The sequence below is a fragment of the Haliaeetus albicilla genome, chromosome 31 (genome assembly GCF_947461875.1).
Source record: "Haliaeetus albicilla chromosome 31, bHalAlb1.1, whole genome shotgun sequence".
In the NCBI taxonomy this organism is placed as follows: domain Eukaryota; kingdom Metazoa; phylum Chordata; class Aves; order Accipitriformes; family Accipitridae; genus Haliaeetus; species Haliaeetus albicilla.
The window spans coordinates 1,444,834-1,466,728 of NC_091513.1; the positions used below are offsets into that span (position 1 = coordinate 1,444,834).

The following is a 21,895-nucleotide window of genomic DNA, read 5'->3' on the forward strand; positions in this document are numbered from 1 at the left end:
ATGATGAGGCCATTTCCCAGGAGGGCAGCCAGGTAGATGCCCAGGAAGGGCCAGAATTGCAAGAGATGCAGCTCCCGCATATTGGCAAATGCCAGAAGGAGGAACTGAGTGATAGAGCTGCAGCTGGAAATCAACTTCCTCCTGGGCCTGAGGGACTGTCCAAGAGGCAAAAGACAGTGACAAGTTTGAAGAGACTTCTCTAAGCAAAACCTGATGCATTTCTCATAGAAATCCCACTGATATTGCCTCTCCTGTTTCAGGAAGACCTGTGGCGGGTCCCTTTCATGGGCTGTGGTTGGTGCTGGCTGAGGGTGCCCCAGGGAGCGGGGGAGGGCTCTGCTGTGGGCTCTGCAGGAGTCACTCCTGCCCTACAGCAATGGGTAAGTAGGGACTCAGTCTCTTCTAAGATTAAATCCAACTTTGTGACATCAAAAAGCTTTTCAGCATTGTCACTCCCAAATCACCCAGTTCAGAACCTCAAAATACTATTTCCTGGTAGGCCTTGGTGGCAGAGGCAACTGCCATAGACAAGTGAACAAAGACTTTGGGCCTTTCAGCCTTGCCAGAGACCTTGGCCATCTCTATTGCAGCCTGTCCTACACTGCCCAATGCCTGCACCTCTTTCCCTTCAGGCGGCAGACACCCATCTTGATTTCCCACCTAGCTCTCAGCCCAGCATTTCTGTATCTTCACTGATGTCTCTCCACCTTCACGGTCTGTTCCTTGAAACACAAAGCCTTGGGCTGATCCAGTCTCCCTCTGGGTGACTTCTTACACCACAGCACTGCCCTTTGAGGGACATTTCTTTGTGTTCAGTCTGGGCCTCCTCAGCTTCCCTTTGTGGCACTAGTTCTTTCTCATGCTGCCTCTTACTACAAAGAAAGCCTCCACCATCTCTGAAACCACCCTGGAAGCACGCTTATGCTACTCCTACACCATCTGGTGCCTCCACACCACTGGGCCAAAGAACTCCAGGTCCCTCAGCCACTCCACACAGGCCATGTGCACTGGGACCCAAACCCCACCTTGGCCGAACTCCACTCCACACTTCGTGGTTCCTCCCTACTTCTCCAAAACAGGGAGCATCACCCTGGGATGCACCCATGTGTGTGGGTCACACCAGGGCTGAGTTGAGGGGCATGACAACTCAGGTTGTCTGGGTAGCCCACGCTCCTCCTAACGCAGCCCCGCATGTAACTGGCCTTGTTCACAGTGTCCATACTCGACTGGCTCATAGGGCATCCCTCGTAGTGCCCAGGCCCTTCTCCTCAGGGTCACCTCTCAGTCGGTCAGGCCCCAGCCTCTCCTGATGTATGGGGTTATTGTCCCCACAACCCCCTGACACCCACCTATGCAGGACTGGCCACTTCCCCTTGTAAAACTCCAAGTGATTTCCATTTGCTGAACCGCAGAGTTTCTCAAGGTCCCCATGGACTGAAGAACCATTTGGTCAGCTTTTCATGTTTGCGTGCAGCTGGCTCATCTTGATTGGGGTGTCTCCCACAAGATAACAGCATGAGGACTTGCAGGCCCCTACAAATCCCCTCTCCTGGAGAAACTGTGGGGTCCTGGGGGTCTGGTAGGGGTAAGGCCATAGGTCTGGACCCAGAGGCAAAGTTGCCTTTTATGGCAGAGAGCGGCAGAAACAGGCGGAGCTCTGCCTGGGAATGGACAATGAGTCAGATGAGAGCTGAAGGGTCATGGGCAACCCTGTGGTGGGTGCATGTCTTCTATGGTGCCCTTGATGAGGAAGTAGATGAGGCCTTCTTCAGACAACTGGAAGAAGCCTCCTGTTTGCAGGCCCCGGTCCTCATGGCAGGCCTAAACTATCCCAACATTTGCTGAAGGGGACACACAGCAAGGCAAAAGCCATCCAGGAGGTGTTTGGAGTTCATTGACAATGTCTTCCCAACAAGGGTGAGTGAGGAGCCAGTGAGGGGGAATGTCCTGCTGGATGTCATCCTTGGAACAAGGAAGAGCTGGTCGGGGTGTAATAGTCAGGGGTGAGAAAGTAGAGTTGAAGTTCCTGAGAGAAGGCAACAAAGCAAAGAGCAGGACTTCGGGAGAGCAGGCTTTGGTGTGCCAAGAGACATCCTTGATAGTATCCCATGGGATATGGTCCTGCAGAGAAGAGGGGAGAGCTGTTTGATGGTCAAGGATCTCCTCTTCAAGCTCCACAACAGTACACCAGGACATGCAGGAAGTCAAGCAACATTGCAGGAGGCTGGTGTGGGTGAGAAAGGAGCTCCTGACAAAAATCAAGCACGAAGAGGAAGCACAGAGAAGGTGGAAGCTGGCTGCTTTCCAGCCTCAGTGGTTCTGTGATTCTGTGCCAGAGAGAGCTGTGTGTGTATGTGTGTGTATGTGTGTGTGTGTGTGTGTTTGTGCATGGGGGAACTCTTGCTGTAAGGTCATCTCCATCTTCCTGCTGGGCCAAGGGCTGGTTTTGGGGAATGGACAGCCCTGCCCAGTCCCTTTCCTTCCCCAGACACTGGCAGACCCTGGAGCAGAGCTGTCTGCAAAGCCTCACAGGGGACAAGGCTTCAGCAGGACAGTGGTCAGGTGCTGGGGAAGCTACAAAAGTAGGAGGGTCGTTGGGGAACTGTGATCTGAAGGCCATCACAGGGATCATGATGGGGGGAACTTTCCCACCCCTGACTCTACCCTCTCCCATGCTGTGCCTGCAGAGTGGGGTTGTAAGACCACATTTGGGCAGTGGGGCTGGGCCAGCACAAGGAGAGGTGCCACAAAGCAGCTGCCAGGAGGTGTCAGCAAGGACAGTTACAAAGCAGGAATTTCTATATATTGCATTTCTTGTGGAAGCATGAGTGTAGGAAAAGAAAAACTCACCTGGAGATGCTGGTGGCAAAGGAAGTCAAAAGCAAACAGAAGAGCTTTGGTCGCTTCTGAGGGACCAAGGCTGTACAAGGGTTGCTGCTGAATGGGGAAGGTGATGTAATAACAGCAGGCACAGCTGGGGCTGAAGGAATGAATGCCTGCTGTGCCTGAGTCTTTCCTGAAATGGTCTCCAGGCCCCTGTGCTCAGGGAAAGGCTTCAAGGAAGAGGAGAGCATGCATTGGCATGAAAGTCAGGAAATCCCACAAGGACAGACGCCAGGTTCTGTCCCTGCAGGGGACTAACCCTGGCAATGGCACAGGCGGGGGGCTGCCTGGCTGGAAGGAGGCGTTTTGGAAAGGTGTTGGTGGACAGCGAGATGGACAGGACAGAGCCGTGTGCCTTGGAAGCAAGGAAGGACAGGAGGACCCTGGGCTGTACTAACAGGAGCACGGCCAGGTGACTGAGGGAAGGGATTATACAGAAAACTGTGTCCAGATTTCAGATCCCAATATAGGAAAGCTGTCGGCAAGCTGGAACTTTAGCAAAGGGCCCCCATAATGGTCCGAGGCAGGAACACTTTACCTGTGAGGAGAGGCTGAGGGAGCTGGGCTTGTCCAGCCTGGAGAAAGGAAGATCTGGGGCAAAACATGTAGCAGCATTGCAGTGTTCCCAGGAAGACTGAGTGAGGCTCATGTCCATGGCACAAGACACAAGGACTAGAGGCAAGGGGCTGAAACAAGGGGGTTAGTGCACATATAGAGAAATACATTTCCAACCACAGCCACATGCTGGGAGCTGTTTCCCAGGGAGTTTGTGTGGGCTCTATCCCAGAAAGCGACCAAGGCGTCTTTGGCTAAAGCCCTGAGTTATCTGGTCTAGCCCTGCTTTGAGCAGCAGGTTTTTTCCAGAAACCTCCTGAGGTCCCTTCCATCCTGAAAGATGCTGTCCTTCCTTCCCCTTCATGTTTTCAAATGAGGGGAAGCTCTCAGCTTCTCCCTGCCCACAGAAGTAATTCACATCAGGTGCAGGTCTGATTGATATGTGCCCCCATACATACAGCTCTGACCATAGCAAGAATCCTTCAGTACGCATTAGTGTGATTTCCCCAGGACTATCAGTATCTATTAAAAAAAAAAAAAAAGAGAACGAAAACCAAGTCATTCATCTTCCAAAACATAAATATATGCAACACAGTATTCTGCATCTATGGTAGCAGACTTGAAGTAGTGGAAGGGGTAGCGGGGCATCCTGCTGAAGTGAAATAAGTTAAGTTTTGATTTTGAGGTGGCAGAATGACAACAGGTATTTCAGGGCTGGCATACAGAGAGAAACAGAAGATTCAAGCAAGTGTGGGGCTGTGATACTTTGGGTGCGAGAAGAGCATGATGAGAGGATTGGAAGAAGGCAGACAAGTTGTGGGGAACTCACAGGCCTTGACCAATCCTTGCTTGACCACAGCTTTCTGTTTGAATCAACAGCCAGTAAGGCCAGAAGGGCATCAGTATGGCTTGGGAGATGTCACCGTGCGAGTGCAGCGGGGAAATGGGGACATAGGTAAAGTCTGCTGGGAAACCATCAGAGGCATAGGACAGTGTAGGACAGCCTGCAATGGGGATGACTGAGAACATTGCAGCAGGTGAGACTACCACCAGCCAACACAATTGAGATCCTTATCTTCTCCACCCTGGCTGCTGTCTCTTCTACTGAGGCCCATGAGAAGACACCAGGTTCTTACAGCCCCAGAGCATTGTTGCCTCCTCACCCACCCGCTGTGGATCCTGTCCTGCACTCAGCATTACACACCCCCACATCTCACTGCTCCTTGGAAGAGCCCCAAGCATCGTAGGAGGTAACAGATCCCCTTTCCCAGAGGATGGGGGTCAGCGCTTGACTGTCCTGTTTGGTGAAACACATCAAGGGTTTTCCCAGCTACATTCCACGCTTGGTTTTCCACCTCTAAGCCATGCCTCTGACTTCCTACTTCACCAGCTCCCAGGGATCGTCCCTTTTCTGGTCATTCCCTCCATGGCCTTTTCAGGGATGGCCCTCACTGGGGCCCACTAACACTCTTGGAAACTTGGAGGCTTGCTACTGACTTTTACTTCTGTAGGGGCTTCTTAGGTCTTTCAGGATCTGCAGTTCAGGAAGTCAGCACCAGAGGGCTCATTAACATGCAAAACACCCTAACGAGTCAAGTTACTTTCCATAGTTTTCTTTTAAGTCTTCAATTCTGATGTGGTTAATAAGAGCAGTTTCAGGAGTGTAATCTAAGTGAAATGATATGAACACTAAACAACAAGAAAGGGTTTCTTTTTCTCCACCTTATTTCTCTGCTTATACATGAATTGATATCAGCAATCTCTAACTGATATTGATCCTGTGCATCTTCTAATTCAGTGTGAATAGATATGAAAATCCAGAGCCTTTATGTTCCACAACCTGTGGTCAGTCTTCATCCCTACCCCCAACCTACCATGTCTCTCATCAGCCACCTGGGACTTGGAGCAGCCCTGGTCCAATCTGAGCTACCTCCACTGAAGTCTGTAGCTGTGTGTTTCAGCCCATGGGCACCAATTCCCACCTGTGTTACTTGGAGAATGATGGCACACAGACACAGAAGGGTGTTTCTCAATTGCCTACATATGAAAACCAAGGAAGGCAGAGTTCAATTAAAAATAAAAGACATTTTTCAGCTAGGTGTTAAGTCCACATTACCTCCACTGAAACCTGCTTCCTGCAGAGGATAACCTTAGACCAACAGAAAACACATTTTGTGTTTAGTCACAGAACCCACGACCTCCCAAAACATTTCCTGTCCTGGACTTTGTTTGTTTCTCCATATTCGCTCTTTTGCACACAGCGTGTCACACACTGAAGTCACGAGCTGCCTTGATTCGCAGAGGGGAGCAAAGAGACAAAGGGAATGAAATGTTCCCTTTTAAATAGCCAAATCTGCACTAACCCCAACATATCTGGGTTACAGGAACGTCTTCAAGCAGACTCCGCATCATCTAGACACACTTGTTTTTCATTCCCTGCTTGGAAAATTACAGGTGACTATTGTAGGTGAAGGTGGGATGAGAGTGATCACCTCTAACACTAGGCACCTTGGGTGCAACTGCCCAGGCTTCCCTTTCTAGTCAAGGGAGAGAAATCACTTGTCTCAGCCAAGAGGCTTTGCCACACCCTGCCTGTCCACCAGCTCATGCTCCAGAAGTTCTGCCATTGGTCCTGCTGCACATTTCTCGGTCCCGCATGAGGTCTTCAGCTACCTCAGGGTATCCTGGAGGCAGTGGCCACCCCTGTGTGGGCAACTGCATCAACCCTTCAATGGAGATGATAGGTACATATTGAAACATATGCAGAAAAGAGCTGAGGATAATAAATGTGTAAGAAGTCTTCATTTTCAGAGTTTTGAGGGTTTCCTATAAATCCTCAGGATTGTTTTCTCTATTGGCCATTGACACAGAACAGATAGCTGATCACCCTTTCTCTCCTTCTACATAAATCGAGATTTATATAGTCATTTCTGAAATGCATTACCTATGAACACATTGAATGGCAAAACTGTTCTCAGGACAAGTTTCTATTAAAACATTTGACATCTGCATTTCATAACTAAACAGAGCTGAGAGCAATGGAGGTTGGAGAGGTTGGATAGAGCCCACTATTATTTCTTTGCTACCAAGCAATGTCCAGAATTGGTAGCACTTCCCTCCTATCCTCCCTGTTTTTGAGGTGGCCAAATCTTTATGGGCTACACAATGGCATAACATCATGGCCCTCCAAGTGCCAGACCCCAACCAACACACCACAGAGGCCCAGAGCACAGCCGATGAAAGGAAATGCCATTGCTATTTGACAAACTTCGGATAAACTTCTCCAATGAAATGGCTGCCTTGGTAGATGACTAAGGCATTCGACACTGCCTCCCATAAAATCCTGACAAAGCAGCTGCTGAAGGAGAGGCTGGATGAGCAGAGAGTGAGGGGGATTGAAAACTGGCTGAATGGCCGGGCCCACAGGAGGGTGACCAGTGGCACGAGGTCTCGCTGGAGGCCAGTCACCAGTGGTGCACTGCAGGGGTCAATAGTGGGTCCAGTCCTGTCCCTTCAAACCTCTATTGTAGTTTTGTGGTCCTGTGGCATCCTTCAGGGAAATCAGCGCTACTGGGCACCTCTCTGAAGTGTCAGTGCACTGATGTGCGCAGCGTGCTGAACAAAGAGGAGGAATTAGACGTCTGTGTGTGGTTACAGTGAGCGACAGTCTCATGTGGAGAGCAGAGACGGTGTGAGATAGCACACAGCAGGAGTGCGGCCAGGGATGGGCAGGCTTGTAAGGCAAGGAGGGGGAGATGCCCTTTACGATAGAGAGAGCAATGGGAATGCATGGATCTCTGCCTTGGGACAGGTGATGGGCTTTCTGTGAGCTCACGGGTCAGGATCAGCAGGCAGACCAACACTGTCCCGAGTGAGCACCGTAACAGACAGAACTCAAGCCATGGACTGAATGAACTCAAAGGACACTTTGTGCCCATTTTGCAGGGGTGGTCCATAGAGTAAGGGAATGATATCTGTGTTTAAATGAGAGGTTGGGAAGGGGGGGTGATGGTTACTGAGGCTGTATTGGGTAGTGTGAGACCTGAGCATGCAGTAAGCAGAATGGAGTAAGAGGGGGATCTTGTCCTGGTTTTTGGCTGGGATGGAGCTAATTTTCTTCATAGCAGCTCATATGGGGCTGTGTGTTTTGGATTTGTGACCAAAACAGTGCTGATAACACAGGGATGAGTTAGTTACTGCTGAGCAGTGCTTGCACACCATCGAGGCCTTTTCTGCTTCTCACACCAACCCACCAGCGAGGTGGCTGGGGGTGCACAAGAATTTGGCAGGGGACACAGCTGGGACAGCTGACCCCAGCTAACCAAAGGGATATTCCAGTCCGTTAGATGTCACGCTTAGCAATAAAAACTGGAGAAAGAAAGAGGAAGGGGGGACATTAAGAGTTATGGTGTTTGCCTTCCTAAGTAACCGTTACGCCTGATGGAGCCCTGCTTTCCTCAAGATGGCTAAACATCTGCCTGCCAATGGGAAGGAGTGAATGAATTCCTTATTTTGCTTGGCGCTCATGCACAGCTTGGCTTTACCTATTAAACTGTCCTTATGTCAGCCCACGAGTTTTCTTCACTTTTACACCCTTCTGATTCTCTCCCCCATCCCACTGCCATCAAGTAAGCAAGTGGCTCTGTGGGGCTGAGCTGCCTACTATGATTAACCACAACACTCCAGCCTCTCTAGATCCTTCCGGATTGCAGTAGTGCCCTCCAGCAACTTGACTGGCTCTTCCATTCTGTAGTGGCATCTGCAAACCTGACAGGAGTGCTCTCCATCAGTTCCTCCAGGGCATTGGTATAGACATGAACCAGGACAGATCCCACGACAAACACTTACAGTTCTCCAGGTGTCACTGGTCTGCAGGCAGAGAAGCACTCGTTCACCTCAACCCTCCAAACCCCACCATCCAACCAGCCATCCAGACTGTAATGCCTTTAATTGGATACAATGCACAAGCTTATAAAGGGGGTATGGTGTTGAAGCCTTGCTGAAATCCAGGGAAATGATAGACACTGCTCTCCTCTCATCTAGAAAAGCAGTCCTGTTCATCACAGAAAGATGCTAGGATGGCCAGGCATGACCTACCCTTGCTAATTCAAGTCACTCTCCCTTTCAGGTTCCCAGAAATGGGATTCAGAAGGGCAAGGGCTGTGACACACGCTCACCAAAGTGAGGTGAAACAGCCTTTAGTTCCCCAGCTCATCCTTTGGGACTTGTTGGAAGATGCATGCCTCTCTTGTTCTTTGCAAGTCGTCTGGGACCTCCTCCAGTCTCCATCACCATTCCAAGATGATGCAGAATGTCTTTACAATGGTGTTGGCTGGCGCTCTCAGCACCCTTGGATGCTGGCCATCTAAAGAGGTGAGTCTGCTCAAGTAGCCCCTGACTTGGTCCTCATCCACTGCTGGCTGTTCTCCTCCTGTCTGAGTCCTGCCTGAGGGCAACAGAGACGTGGGAGACCTTGCAGGGGAAGACAGCAGAAAAGAAGTCATAGTGTACGTCAGACCTACCTGCATTTACTCTTTCTAAATCCAGTAGTGGCCCACTTTACTTTTCTTTGGTTTTCAACTCTTAAGGAAGCAGTAGTGGCTCATCTTGTTGCCCTTGACATCCCTTGCTAGCTTGAACTTTGGGGGAGTTTTCAGTCTCCTAATACAATCCCTGTATTCCCACCAGAGCCCTGAGCAGGCCAAGGTCTGCTTCTCTGGGATCCCAAACCTGAGCTCTGCTACTCTCTGGCTTCAGTTCCCTTCAGAACCATGACGCAACAACTTCACGGTCACTGCAGCCAAGGCTGACACGTTAATGTCCCTGACCAGCCCTGACTCAGCCTCCTGGCCCACCTGGCTGCTGTGATAAGAAGTCGACCCTGAGACTCTCCAGGACCCAATGGGGCTGATTGCACCCAGTCACTTTGCCCGTCCAGTGAGGGCAAGGTTTGCTGATCTGGAGACTTCCTCAGGTTACCTACAGAAGACTTTGTCCACATCCTCACCCTGACTGAGTGGTTCTAACTCCTACCTTCATGTCACCATCAGTGGTGCGTCATCTGTTCCTAACCCAGTAATGATTGCACAACCTGTTGTCCACCCCACCATATGTGTTCGAGTTGCCCCATCCTTTACAGAGGCCATGCCCCAGCCTCATTCTCCCACCTTTCCCAACCATCCCCCAGTGTCTCCTAAAGGACCTGTCTCTATCCATCACAGCACCCAAAATTGTGCAACCTGACCCACTATGTCGCCACAGCGGTTCCCTCAGAAGCTCTGTGATGGAATCAGGGGCTCCAGATCCTCCTGCCTGTGTCCCTTGCTGTGAGGGCATGCATGCACATTTGGTTTGCAGCCACTCACCAAAGACTTCTCACATGCGGGAAACTGGAACTAAGCACCCTGGAGCCCCACGTATGCGAAGGCCTTTCTTCAGAGCAAAAAACTTGCTGGGAAGGATGACAGGTGTCAGGGTAATGATGAAATGAGATGCTCAGAAAGACAACAAGCCCTGCAGTTCCCAATGCCAGAGAAAAACAGGCCAGGGCCATGCCAGGCTTGCAAGAGAGGAGTTTGCTGCCTGAGGTGACTGTGCAGGACCTTGTGTCAATCTCCAGGAACACAAGGTACCCCTGAGAAAGTCCCTGGGTGAGGTAAGCCTGCAATCCAGCCAGGCAGTGGACATGAGTGGCATGTGTTTTCTTCATAGCATCATTAGGTGTGTGGAGGACAAGGGAGAAAGAATTGTCAGGGGTTGAGAGCAGAAGGACATGAATGGAGACCTGTCTCCCTACCCACGCGGGTGGGGTAGACTAGGCCTCCCTAACTGCGCGGCTGGGGTAGAGCTGGCCTCCCTACCGGCAAGGTAGGGATAGACCTGACCTCCCTAACCGCGAGGGCAGGGTAAACCTGGCCTCCCGACCGGCGCTGGTGGGGTATACCTGGCCTCCCTATCCATGCAGGCCGGGTAGATCAGGCCTCCCTAAACATGCGAGGGGGGTAGAGGTGGCTTCCTTATGGGCAAGGTCAGGGTAGACCTGGCCTCTCTAGCCGAGTGGGCGGGGTAGAGCTGTCCTCCGAGCCAGAAAGGTCAGGGTAGACCCGGCCTCTCTAACCGCGCGGGTGGGGTAGACCTGGCCTCCCGACTGGAGCTGGTGGGTTAGACCTCCTCCCTAACAACGCAGGCATGGTAGACCTGGCCTCCCCATCAGCGCGGGCTGGGTAGACATGGCCTCCCTAACATCGGGGGCAGGGTAGACCAGGCTTCCCTAACCGCGTGGGCAGAGTAGACCTGGCCTCCGTACCGGCAAGGACAAGGTAGACCTGGCCTCCCTAACCATGCGGGTGGGGTAGACATGGCCTCCCAACTGGCGCCGGCAGGGTAGACCTCCCTCCCTAACAATGAAAAGGTGATTCTTAGACCTCACTCTTTCAGATGGGAGAAATGTCAGTGCTGAAAGAAGCATCTCTCTGTAGCTGAGGGAAGGATCATCAGTGATTGCTTCAGCCTGTTTCCCAGCAGGTTCCCCTGGAGCCCCAGGGACACCTGGAGGGAGCCCAGAGGGGGCAGAGAAAGGGCTGCCTTGGGCTGGTCCTCTGCTGCTGAGCTGGGCTGGGCTCCTGGGCTGGAGGGAGCTCATGGCAAGCAGGCAGCACTGCAGAGACACAGCTCTGCCCAGGAGCAGCTCCTCTGCAAAGTGCAGCAGGGCTGAGGGCACTGCCTGCAGGCACCGAGGGCAGAGGAGGGAAGGGAGAGGGAGGTTGAAGGCAGTCTGGGGTGGGAGGAGAGAGGAGAGCTGTCCTGGAGAAAAATCTTGACAGCCCTTCACAGGGTAAGTCTCTGGCTGCAGGGCAATGCAGCTGTGGTTCCTGGAATGACCTCCTAAAGCTGGTACATTCCACAGCCTATGGGATCTGTCAGAGGGACTCTCACAGTTTCTGCAGTGCAGAGAAAAAGGCTGTGCTTTGGAGCACAGCTTCCCTGCTGCACCTTCAGAGGGACAGGGCATGTCAGCTGCCTTCACCTGGGGATGGCTGCAGAGTGTGAAGGTGGGTGTGCAGCCAGGGGTGCCCAGGGCTGTCCTTCTGAGCAGGGTCCCTGCACCGTGGGGGGCTGTGTGCTGGGGCAGGGACTCTGCCACCGGTTAGGGTAAGTTCTCAGCCTGCCAGGGAACAGTAACAGCAGATATGGGAGAAGCTGTGGGTGGAAGAAACAACTTGCAGCAGGGCAGGGTCCTTCTGCTGACAAGAGGGTGCTGTGTGGATCAGGGCTGCTCACGGCTCCAGATCACTCTCAGGATATTTCCATGGACACTTTTCAAGGGGAATGTTGAAGCATGGACTACTATATCTTAAGGATCTTCCCTGAGTCTTTGTTTTCAGTTTCCTACTCCGGGGAAATTTTTGGGAGAAATGGAAAAGGAGCTGTCATGCTTTCAGCAAGTCCCTGAGACTCCTGAGCTGTAGCTTGGGGTGATCAGTAAGTCTGAGAGGAGCCTCCTGAAGTAGAGCACAGGGACTGAGAACAACTGCCTGGCTGTGCTGGTGTCTGGGAGGTGGCATGCACAGCTGGGTAAGGGTAACACTTTCCTGAGACTGCAGCTGCCTCTCCTCTTGCCTCTCTGAGCCAGTCGATCTCTGCTCTTTTCCTTGGTTCTCCACTTGTCTGTGTTACTGTTATCTTTTCCTGCTGTCTGTTTCTCTGGGGATGGGAGTTTCAGCTGCAGAGTTACACACACAGTGATCTTGTTGGACCTGCCATATAGCTGTGTCCATGGAAACAAGTGTCCCAGCTTTCCTATCATCTGAGGGTTTATGCTCAATGCTGTCTGTGGGGCTGGGAAAATGAGCTGATTCTCCCTTACAGAGATGCCATCATATCAGGTCACTTGGCTATCACCTCCGAGTGTCCTTCCAAGCTGTTAGCTGCCCTGAAGGATGCAAACCTGTCTCATAGCAGCTTTCTGTGATCCAAAAGCCCCATGGAGAAGCACAGAGATGGTAGGACTGAGGAAATGCTCTTAGGTTGGTGAAATGAGCTTGGTTTGTCTTGGCTAGAAGCAGGGTGCTGAGACTTTGAGAAAGGGTGAGATATTTGGTGGTCTGCAGTGGATGTCTCTGCTCTCAGCAGTGCCTGGTGGCTTTTCAGGGTAAAACATGAAAGCGTGATCACCCTCCATCTCAGAAAGGTGCAAGCACAGTGCAAGTGGGAACTAGACAGAAGGACAGAACAGCTCCCCCTCTCTCTGCACTAAGCCACAGGCAATCCTCTTGACTTGCCTGGCTCATACTGTTCTGCCGGAGGGCAGCAGAAATGCTGAAGTTTCCAGAGATCTAGGAAAACTCCCCAGGGGCGATGTGGGCAGCTGTAAAAAACCCTAGAACTCTTAAACTATTTTTACCCTCCTGGTTCCTTAGCACTGGCAGCGCAGATGCTGACAAACCCTTCTGCGTTAGGAGCGGCTTCAGGTGACAAATTCAAACACCAGACTGGCCCCTGCCTGCACCGATCCCATGAACCCACTGCTGCAGAGCAGGGCTGACTTTTCAAGAGCCCATGGGCAGAGGCCCTGCTTTTCATTGCATTCTGAGCCAGCACCAAGCAGGGCGCCAGCCACAGACCTGAAGGAAGGTCTCCTAGAAAAGGAAAAGGGTCTGTGTGTGTCAGAGTGGGAGGGTCTATGGGAAATGGCTTTGATATTGCTCAGAGAACAATGCCCTGACTCTTCACTGTCTTTTTTCTACTTTGACAGCACCCCATTCCCAGAGGAAGAAAATGTCCAACGGCAGCTCCATCACCCAGTTCCTCCTCCTGGCATTTGCCAACACACGGGAGCTGCAGCTCTTGCACTTCTGGCTCTTCCTGGGCATCTACCTGGCTGCCCTCCTCGCCAACGGCCTCATCATCACTGCCATAGCCTGTGACCACCACCTCCACACACCCATGTACTTCTTCCTCCTCAACCTCGCCCTCCTCGACTTGGGCTCCATCTCCACCACTCTTCCCAAAGCCATGGCCAACTCCCTCTGGAACAACAGGGCCATCTCCTACCCAGGATGTGCTGCCCAGGTGTTTCTGTTTACCTTTTTGATCTCAGCAGAGTATTTTCTTCTCACTGTCATGGCCTATGACCGCTACGTTGCCATCTGTAAACCCCTGCACTATGGGACCCTCCTGGGCAGCAGAGCTTGTGTCCACATGGCAGCAGCTGCCTGGGGCAGTGGGTTCCTCTATGCTGTGCTGCACACTGCCAATACATTTTCACTACCCCTCTGCCAAGGCAATGCTGTGGACCAGTTCTTCTGTGAAATCCCCCAGATCCTCAAGCTCTCCTGCTCAGATGCCTACCTCAGGGAAGTTAGGGTACTTGTGGTTAGTGTCTGTTTAGACTTTGGCTGTTTTGTTTTCATTGTGCTGTCCTATGGGCAGATCTTCAGGGCTGTGCTGAGGATCCCCTCTGAGCAGGGACGGCACAAAGCCTTTTCCACGTGCCTCCCTCACCTGGCTGTGGTCTCCTTGTTTATAAGCACTGGCAGTTTTGCCTACCTGAAGCCCCCCTCCATCTCCTCCCCATCCCTGGACCTGCTGGTGACAGTTCTGTACTCGGTGGTGCCTCCAGCCGTGAACCCCCTCATCTACAGCATGAGAAACCATGAGATCAAGGATGCCCTGAGAAAACTAATGACTGGATGCCTTTTAGAAGGAATAAACTACCTCTTGTCTTCTGCATAGTACTTATATCTCATTACAGACCCAACCTGTCTTTTGCTGGTCTTTTTGTGGTGATTTTGGGTGTGGTTTTATTCCTTCTTTTTCACTTTGTTTTATTTATCTGAATGCTTTCCACAAAGAAGTGTCTTTATTCCTCTGGTTTCTAATTCACAGTCTGTCCAGGCTTTTCTGTGCCCTGCAGGCTGTGCAAATGAGCTGTGCCCTCTGTGTGTTTCAACAAAATAAAGGGCCCTGCAGTGACTTGTTTTTCCAAGTTTCTTCCACCAAGACCTTCTCTGCAGCTGCAGGCAGCAGTGCCTGTGTGCAGAGGGGAAGAAGAAAAGAGTCCTGGCACAGCAGCAGCGCCAGGGAGCAGCAGTGCTTGGTCTTTCCCGAGCTGCTCTCTTCCTACTGCCATGCTTTCCTTCTGAACCCTTTGGTTGGTGGAAGGCCTGAGTGCTCTTCAAGCTTGGTTAGAGTCCTGCTGTGTGGCAGGCCTGTGACCGCAGGCAAGGACAGGCAATGGGCACTTGTGTGACAGAGCTGGCCTCCATAGCAGCATTTCCATCATACAAGGGGATCTCCTCAAGCCTTGTGCCACAGATGCCCCCCAGCCCTGGGGCTCAGCCCTCTCCACCCCCGAGGAGCTGCTGTGCCCTTCAGAGGGTCTGGGGCTGTGGGGTGAGTGCCCAGAGCTCTGCCGCACCCTGTGGTGGGCACTGCTGTGGGGCCATGCCAGACTGGGCTGCACTGGGGAGAGTTTAGAGGGGTGGAGAGAGGCCAAGGGAAGTGGGGAGAGTTTAGGGGGAGCTGTGGTGGGCTGGAAAGTGCCCAGGAGAGAAAAACATCCGTGTAGAGCTTGTAGTGTGTGGCCATGCAGGGCAAGGACTGACACCAGGGGTTTGTGGTGCAGGGACGGGGCTTGTGGAAAACAGTGAAGACATGCAGGTGCAGAGGAGAGGAGGAGGACAGTTTGTGCCCCTGGTGCCACGGACAGACACGGAAGGTGGCTCAGGGTCTTCGTCACCCCCAGCGTCTCTCATTGGCCATTTCCAGCACTTGCTGGTCACCTTAGGTTTATGGGTAAGTCTTGCTGTAAGGCCATCTCCATCTTCCTGCTGGGCCAAGGGCTGGTTTGAGGGAACGGACAGCCCTGCCCAGCCTTGCTCCTTCCCCAGACCCTGGCAGACCCTGGAGCAGAGCTGTCTGCAAAGCCCCACGTGGGACAAGGCTGCAGCAGGGCAGGGGTCGGGTGCTGGGGAAGCTGCAAAAGTAGGAAGGTCATAGGGGAACTGTGATCTGAAGGCTGCCATTGGGACCACAAGGAGGGGAACGTTCTCCACCCCTGACTGTCCCCTTTCCTGTGCTGTGCCTGCACAGTGGGGCTGTGGGACCGTGTATGGGCGGTGGGGCTGGGCCAGGAAAAGGACAGGGGCCATGAAGCAGCTGCCAGTGTTGCCAAAAAACTCGGAATAAAGAACTTATCAACACCAATTTAGTGTAGATAAGCACACACTTCTTTATTAACGACCCGGTGCACGGGTGAGTCCTCTCACGAACCACGCACCCCTGAACACCAAAATCATACACCTTATATTGAACTTATTCATACATATTCATTAGATTTCTGGGAAATGTTATGCATATTCATTAGATTTCTGGGAAGTTATTAGCATATGTAAATGTCCTTTATGCAGGCACATTGAAGATCTCTGGTGGTCTTCTAGAGTCCTCTGGTGGTCTTTCATAGTCTTCCTCACTTGTCCGCTTCTTGACCTTCTTTAGGTGATTCTGCGCAGTTTGGCCCTTGGCAGGTAACTAACTGTTTCTTGGCAGATAACTACAAGTTGCTTCATTTGACTCTTCTCAGTTCCCATTAATTTGAAATTCTGACATCTTATGCATTCTTCTAGGTTATAATATACTCCTACAAATAAACACTATATCCAAATTATCTTAAATCTTAAGCTTGTTATTTAAGTTCTGAATGTTCCTGCTAGATGATTTTAACCAATTCCTCCAGCCCTGTTACAGGGCTATACAGAGGATTTCACAGCAGCTGTTGGTTCAATGTGTAAAATACAATAGATATATAATTTTTGCTAAAATATTTCTTCTAATTCTATATTCCTATTAAAATTGAATAGGATTAATTCTAACTAATAACAAATCAATAACAAATCAGTAACATTTCCCCCCTTTGAAAGTGTTGAAAATTATTTCAATACTTTCACATTATCTACATAACATTTTGGACTACTTCTGTAACAAAGTGTGGACCTCTGTCAGAAGAAATTCCTATAGGAACTTCAAACCTTGGAATTATTTCTTGTAGTAACCATTTTAGTACTTCCTTTGCTTGTGTGGAACGACATGGAAAAGCTTCTGGCCATCCTGTAAAAGTATCAAGCCCCACCAGGATGTATTGATACCCATTTTGCCTAGGTAGTTCTGAAAAATCTACTTGCCAATAATCTCCAGGCTCTGTACTAGATTTTATTAGACCCATTTGAACCTTTTTCCTGATCACTGGATTATTTTTCAAACATACTTCACATTTTGCAGTTATTATTTTAGCCATTCCTAACATTTTGAGCGATACCACCTGTTTTTGCAAAGAAGTTACTAAGGCTTCTGCTCCCCAGTGGCATTCCTGATGCTTTGTTTGAATTATTTCTCTCATCAAAAAGGGTGGAACTACTACTTGCCCTTTAGGTGTTACCCACCATCCGGCTAGGTTTTTCTTAGCATTTAATAATTGACCTAACTTATTATCCTCTTCTGAATATTTTGGTTTTTCCCTAGGAAGGGTTACTGTTTTGGAAGGAATTAATGCCATTTGGAATGCTTGTTCTTTTGCTACCTTTCTTGCCGTTCGGTCGGCTAAATTATTTCCAACAATTTCCTTTGTGTTTCCAATTTGGTGTGCTTTACAGTGCATGATTGCTACCTGATCTGGTTTTTGAACTGCTTGTAATAATTGTAAAATTTCATCTTGGTGTTTAATATTTGATCCCTGAGAGGACAATAATCCTCTCTCTTTCCACAATGCTCCATGGACATGTACCACTCCAAAAGCATATTTTGAGTCTGTCCAGATGTTTACTTTCTTCTTTTCACTTAGTTCTAAAGCTTGAATCAAAGCGATAAGTTCCGCCTTCTGAGCTGAAGTGGTACTTGCCAATGCTCCTGCTTCTATAACTGTGGTATCTGTTGTTACCGCATATCCAGCGTATCGGACTCCTTGCTCCACAAAGCTGCTACCATCTGTATACAATTCCCAGTCCGGTCGCTCCAATGGTACATCCTTCAAATCTTCACAACTGGAATACTGAATAAACGTACTCAACAGCAGCCAAGCAATCATGTTCCAATTGTCCTTCTTCCTGTATGGAGCTTAAAAACACCGCTGGATTTACCAGGTTAGTTGTTTTTAAAATTACATCATCTTGTTGAGTTAATATTACCTGGTACTTCATCATTCTGCTCGGAGATAGCCAGTGTCCCCCCTTTTGTTCTAAAACAGTTTTCACCATGTGTGGGACATAGACTGTTATTGTTTTTCCCAAAGTCAATTTCCGAGCTTCTTGTATGATCATTACTGTTGCAGCCACTGCTCGAAGGCAATTTGGCCACCCTTTACTCACTGTGTCCAGTTGTTTGGAGAAGTATCCGACTGGTCGTTTCCAGCTTCCCAACTTCTGGGTTAACACACCAAGTGCCAGGCGTTGTCTTTCATGAACAAACAGCTGAAAATCTTTAGTTAAATCAGGAAGGCCTAAAGCAGGTGCAGACATTAAAGCGCGTTTTAACTCTGTAAAGGCCCTTTGCTGTTTTGGACCCCACACAAAAGAAGAGTTCTTTTGGGCCTCATACAATGGTTTAGCTATTAATCCGTAGTTCATGATTCAAAGACGACCCCACCCTGCCATTCCCAAGAACGCTCTAAGTTCATGGATATTTTTTGGCTCAGGTATACCACAAATGGTTTCTTTGCGATCTTTTCCCAATTGTCGCTGCCCTTTTGAAATCTCAAAGCCCAGATATATCACAGTCTGACATGCTATTTGGGCTTTCTTCCTGGATACCTTGTACCCATTTAGTCCTAGGAAATTCAAGAGGTCAATGGTTACCTGTATGCAGGTAAATCTTTCTTCTGTAGCAATCAGTATGTCATCCACATATTGTAGAAGTAAATGTTCAGGCCTCCGTTTGTCCTGTTTCCAGATTTCAAGCTCTTTTGCCAGCTGGTTTCCAAAAATTGTCGGGCTATTTTTAAATCCTTGGGGTAGTCTTGTCCATGTCAACTGCATCTTTCACCCAGTTTGTGGATTTTCCCATTCTAAAGCAAACAACTTTCTGCTTTCCTTCTCCAAGGGTATGCAAAAGAAAGCATCTTTCAAATCAAGCACTGTAAACCACTGATGAGTCTCCTTTAACGCTGTTGACAACGTATAAGGATTTGCAACCACAGGATATATGTCCTTGGCTATTTGATTCACTGCTCTCAAATCTTGCACTAACTGTATTCACCCGAGGGTTTTCTGGCTGGTAAAATAGGAGTATTATATTCAGATTCACATTCCTCCAAAATTTTGTACTCTAAAAATTTGTCAATCAATTTCTTCAGCTCCTGCCTAACTTCTGGTTTGATTGGGTATTGTTTAATTTTTACTGTTCCTACATTTTCTTTTAAATCTATTTTTACAGGCGCTGCTAATTTTGATTTACCAGGAATATCTGTTTCCCATACTGTAGGGATCACTGCAAAATCCACCTCCGGTGGAATTTCCTGCTCCTCCACTTTTTCTTGTATCATCAAGATTTCTCCTGTTCTTGACTCAGGTATTTTCAAAAAAAGTTCTCCTTCCTCAAAAACAATTTGTGCATTTAATTTAGAAAACAAATCTCTTCCTAACAAGGGTATCGGACATTCTGGTACATACAAAAATTCATGTGTAATTATTTTGTTTCCAAATTTCAAATCCAGAGGTTGCAGGAATGGTCGGTTTTCCTCTTTCCCTGTTGCTCCTATTATATTTGCTGGTTTTGTTCCAATTTTTCCTTTACAAGTATTTAATACCAAAAATGTTGCTCCTGTATCCACTAAAAACTTAACTTCTTTTTCTCCCAGCTTAATTATAACCAGAGGCTCAGCTGGCTTCCCCTCCGGTCCCCTTCATTCATCCAAAACCATCATTCTGGCTACCTCCTTCTGAATATTTCCTCCTGAACACTGCTCATTTTTAGGACAGTCTTTTTTCCAATGTCCTTCCTTCCTACACAAAGCACACTGATTCACTCCTAAGGGGGTGTTAAAATTCCGATTGCTAAAATTCATTGATCCTCCCCATCCACAAACACCTCATCCTCTTCCTCCACCTCGTCCTCTGCCTGCTGTTCCTGCTATTACGGCCAACAATCTATTTTCTCTGATTTTCCTCTCTTCTTTTTCCCTGTTATTATATACTTTCCATGCTGCCTCCAACATTTTATTCAGACTCCTTGAATCCTCTCCCTCCAGCTTCTGAAGTTTCTTTCTTATGTCCGGTGCCAATTGTCCCATAAAAATCAAAGCCAACTGTATCTGAGCCACCTCTGTATCTACTCTTAAATCAGTATATTTTCTGGCAACCTCCTTCAGTCTTTCCAGAAACGCTGAGGGAGATTCATTCTTATCTTGTCTCACCTCATATAGTTTAGACCAATTCAAAGATTTAGGCATAGCATGTTTAACTCCATATAAAATCCATTTCTGATACCGAGTCAACCTTTCTCTATGTTCTCTGCTGTTTGGATCCCACTGCGGATCCCCAGACGGAAAGTTCTGCTCTAATGTTCCACCTGTTGTCCCACTCAGTACAGCCACTTCTGCCTGTGCTTTGCCAGTCTTTAGTACCGTCTGCTTTTCTGTATCATCTAACAAATTATCCAAAATCACCTGTAAATCATTCCAGTCTGGATTCTGTGTTCTAATTGTAGTATCTACCACTCTGCCTACTCTCTCAGGATCTTCTCTATATACTCCAGCTGCCTGCTTCCAAGCCATCAAAACCATAACGGAAAAGGGCACTTTTGCATACACCGGCCCATCGTTACCGACTCCCTGCCGCAGGGGAGCTATTGTTGCTATTGCTTGTACCTGCTGTCGAGTCCTTCGAGAAATGGGGGTATGAATTACAACTTCAGACGGTCCTTCCCCCACATCCTCTATTCCACTACTTTCTGGTTCTTCCATCTGTTCTCTATGCTCTCGACCCCAATTTAGTCCTCTCCTGGGAGGGGATATATCCAACTCTGGCCCTTCGTCCTCTTTGGGGACAGTTATTTTCTTTAAGCACTCTTTTCCAACATCACATGCCAAACCACATTTCTTTTCTTTCTTATCAGAAGTCATAGCCATTACCAAATTGTCCCTACCAGTCAGCTTACATTCATTCTGCCAATCCCGTCTCTGTCTTAAATAAAAAATAAATCCACCTATGGTATTTCACTCCACTTCCCTTCTCTTCTACAAAACAACATTAACTGCAGAATGGTGTTATAATTCAGTGTCCCATTCACGGGCCACTTTTCCTGATCCTCTAATATATACAGAGGCCACCAATGATTACAGTACTCAATCATCTGACTTTTCCGCAAATCATCGTGCAATTCACCCCAATGTGCTAACAAACATCCCAAAGGAGATGTTTTCGGTATCTTTCCATCAGTAGATATATTTCCCATACTCTTACTCTTAAATAGTTTGGCCAATGCCATTATATTTATACCCACTACCAAATATCTATTAAATATATATCGAGTATCAAAAATCAATAATCAATTATCAAATGTCAGATGCCAAACCAAATATCAAATACCAAATACATATATTAAATGCCAGATATCAAGTGAATACAAACAACAGTTGTTGCCAGGTAATGGAGTCCACCTGCTTGTCTAGGGCACGGACAGAACCGACTTCCCTAGGCAAGAGTCATAACCAATATCCCCTGGCAAGATTATTAACCCACAAAATGTATTCACCCTTTTAAAACTTCCAACCTCAGTTGGAGGCACTACGTCTCACGCTTACAAAACTCACACTCACATATAACACACTATACCACACTCTTAATTCTGATTTGTGATACACACAAAATATCTCACAAAGATACACATACACTCTCAAAATTCCTTGGAATCGGGACTCAAACCCAAAGTTTCCAAAATGCTTTTGAAGCTGGGACTCTAACCCAGAATCCTCAAAAGTTGTGGGACTCTAACCCACTTCTGCTTTTGAAGCTGGGACTCTAACCCAGAATCCTCAAAAGTTGTGGGACTCTAACCCACTCCCAAATTGTCCAACCCAGCAATAGCTTTCGCTTATGTCTTACGGGCAGACGCCTAGGCTTTCACTTCAGGATCCTTTAGTCCAACCCTGTGCAGCTTTCGCCGCATCTGACAGGCAAGACGATACTGGTGGGACTCTAACCCACTGGGGGGACTCTAACCCCACTTAGTGGGACTCTAACCCACTACCGGTGGGACTCTAACCCACCGGGGGGGACTCTAACCCCACTTAGTGGAACTCTAACCCACTATCCTTAATATTTAAAAAAAGAAGTGTCTTACCAAAATCCAGGGGACATCTCAAAGAGCCTTATGGATCGGGGGTCGATGGGTATCCCCGAGAAATCCTCGGTGCCAGCAGGAACCGATCAGGTCCCCGACTCCTCCGGTCTCTCTCAGCGAGGTCCCA

General features: G+C 48.9%; 2 protein-coding genes across 2 annotated transcripts in view; one reads left to right on the forward strand and one right to left on the reverse strand.

The window, feature by feature from the left end:
- Positions 1 to 21,895, reverse strand: part of LOC138683127 (olfactory receptor 14J1-like) — a 29,087-nt gene that overhangs the window by 898 nt on the left and 6,294 nt on the right. The gene's annotated exons all lie outside the window — the stretch shown is intronic.
- LOC138683191 (olfactory receptor 14A16-like) lies at positions 10,940 to 14,172 on the forward strand. The gene is made up of 2 exons (XM_069774723.1): positions 10,940 to 11,081; positions 13,193 to 14,172. Exon 2 carries the CDS (start codon positions 13,216 to 13,218, stop codon positions 14,170 to 14,172), a length of 957 nt encoding a protein of 318 aa, XP_069630824.1. The 5' UTR covers positions 10,940 to 11,081; positions 13,193 to 13,215.

Coding starts and splice junctions, on each gene's coding strand:
- LOC138683191 (XM_069774723.1), top strand. CDS start 13,216: ATGTCCAACGGCAGCTCCATCACCCAGTTCCTCCTCCTGGCATTTGCC.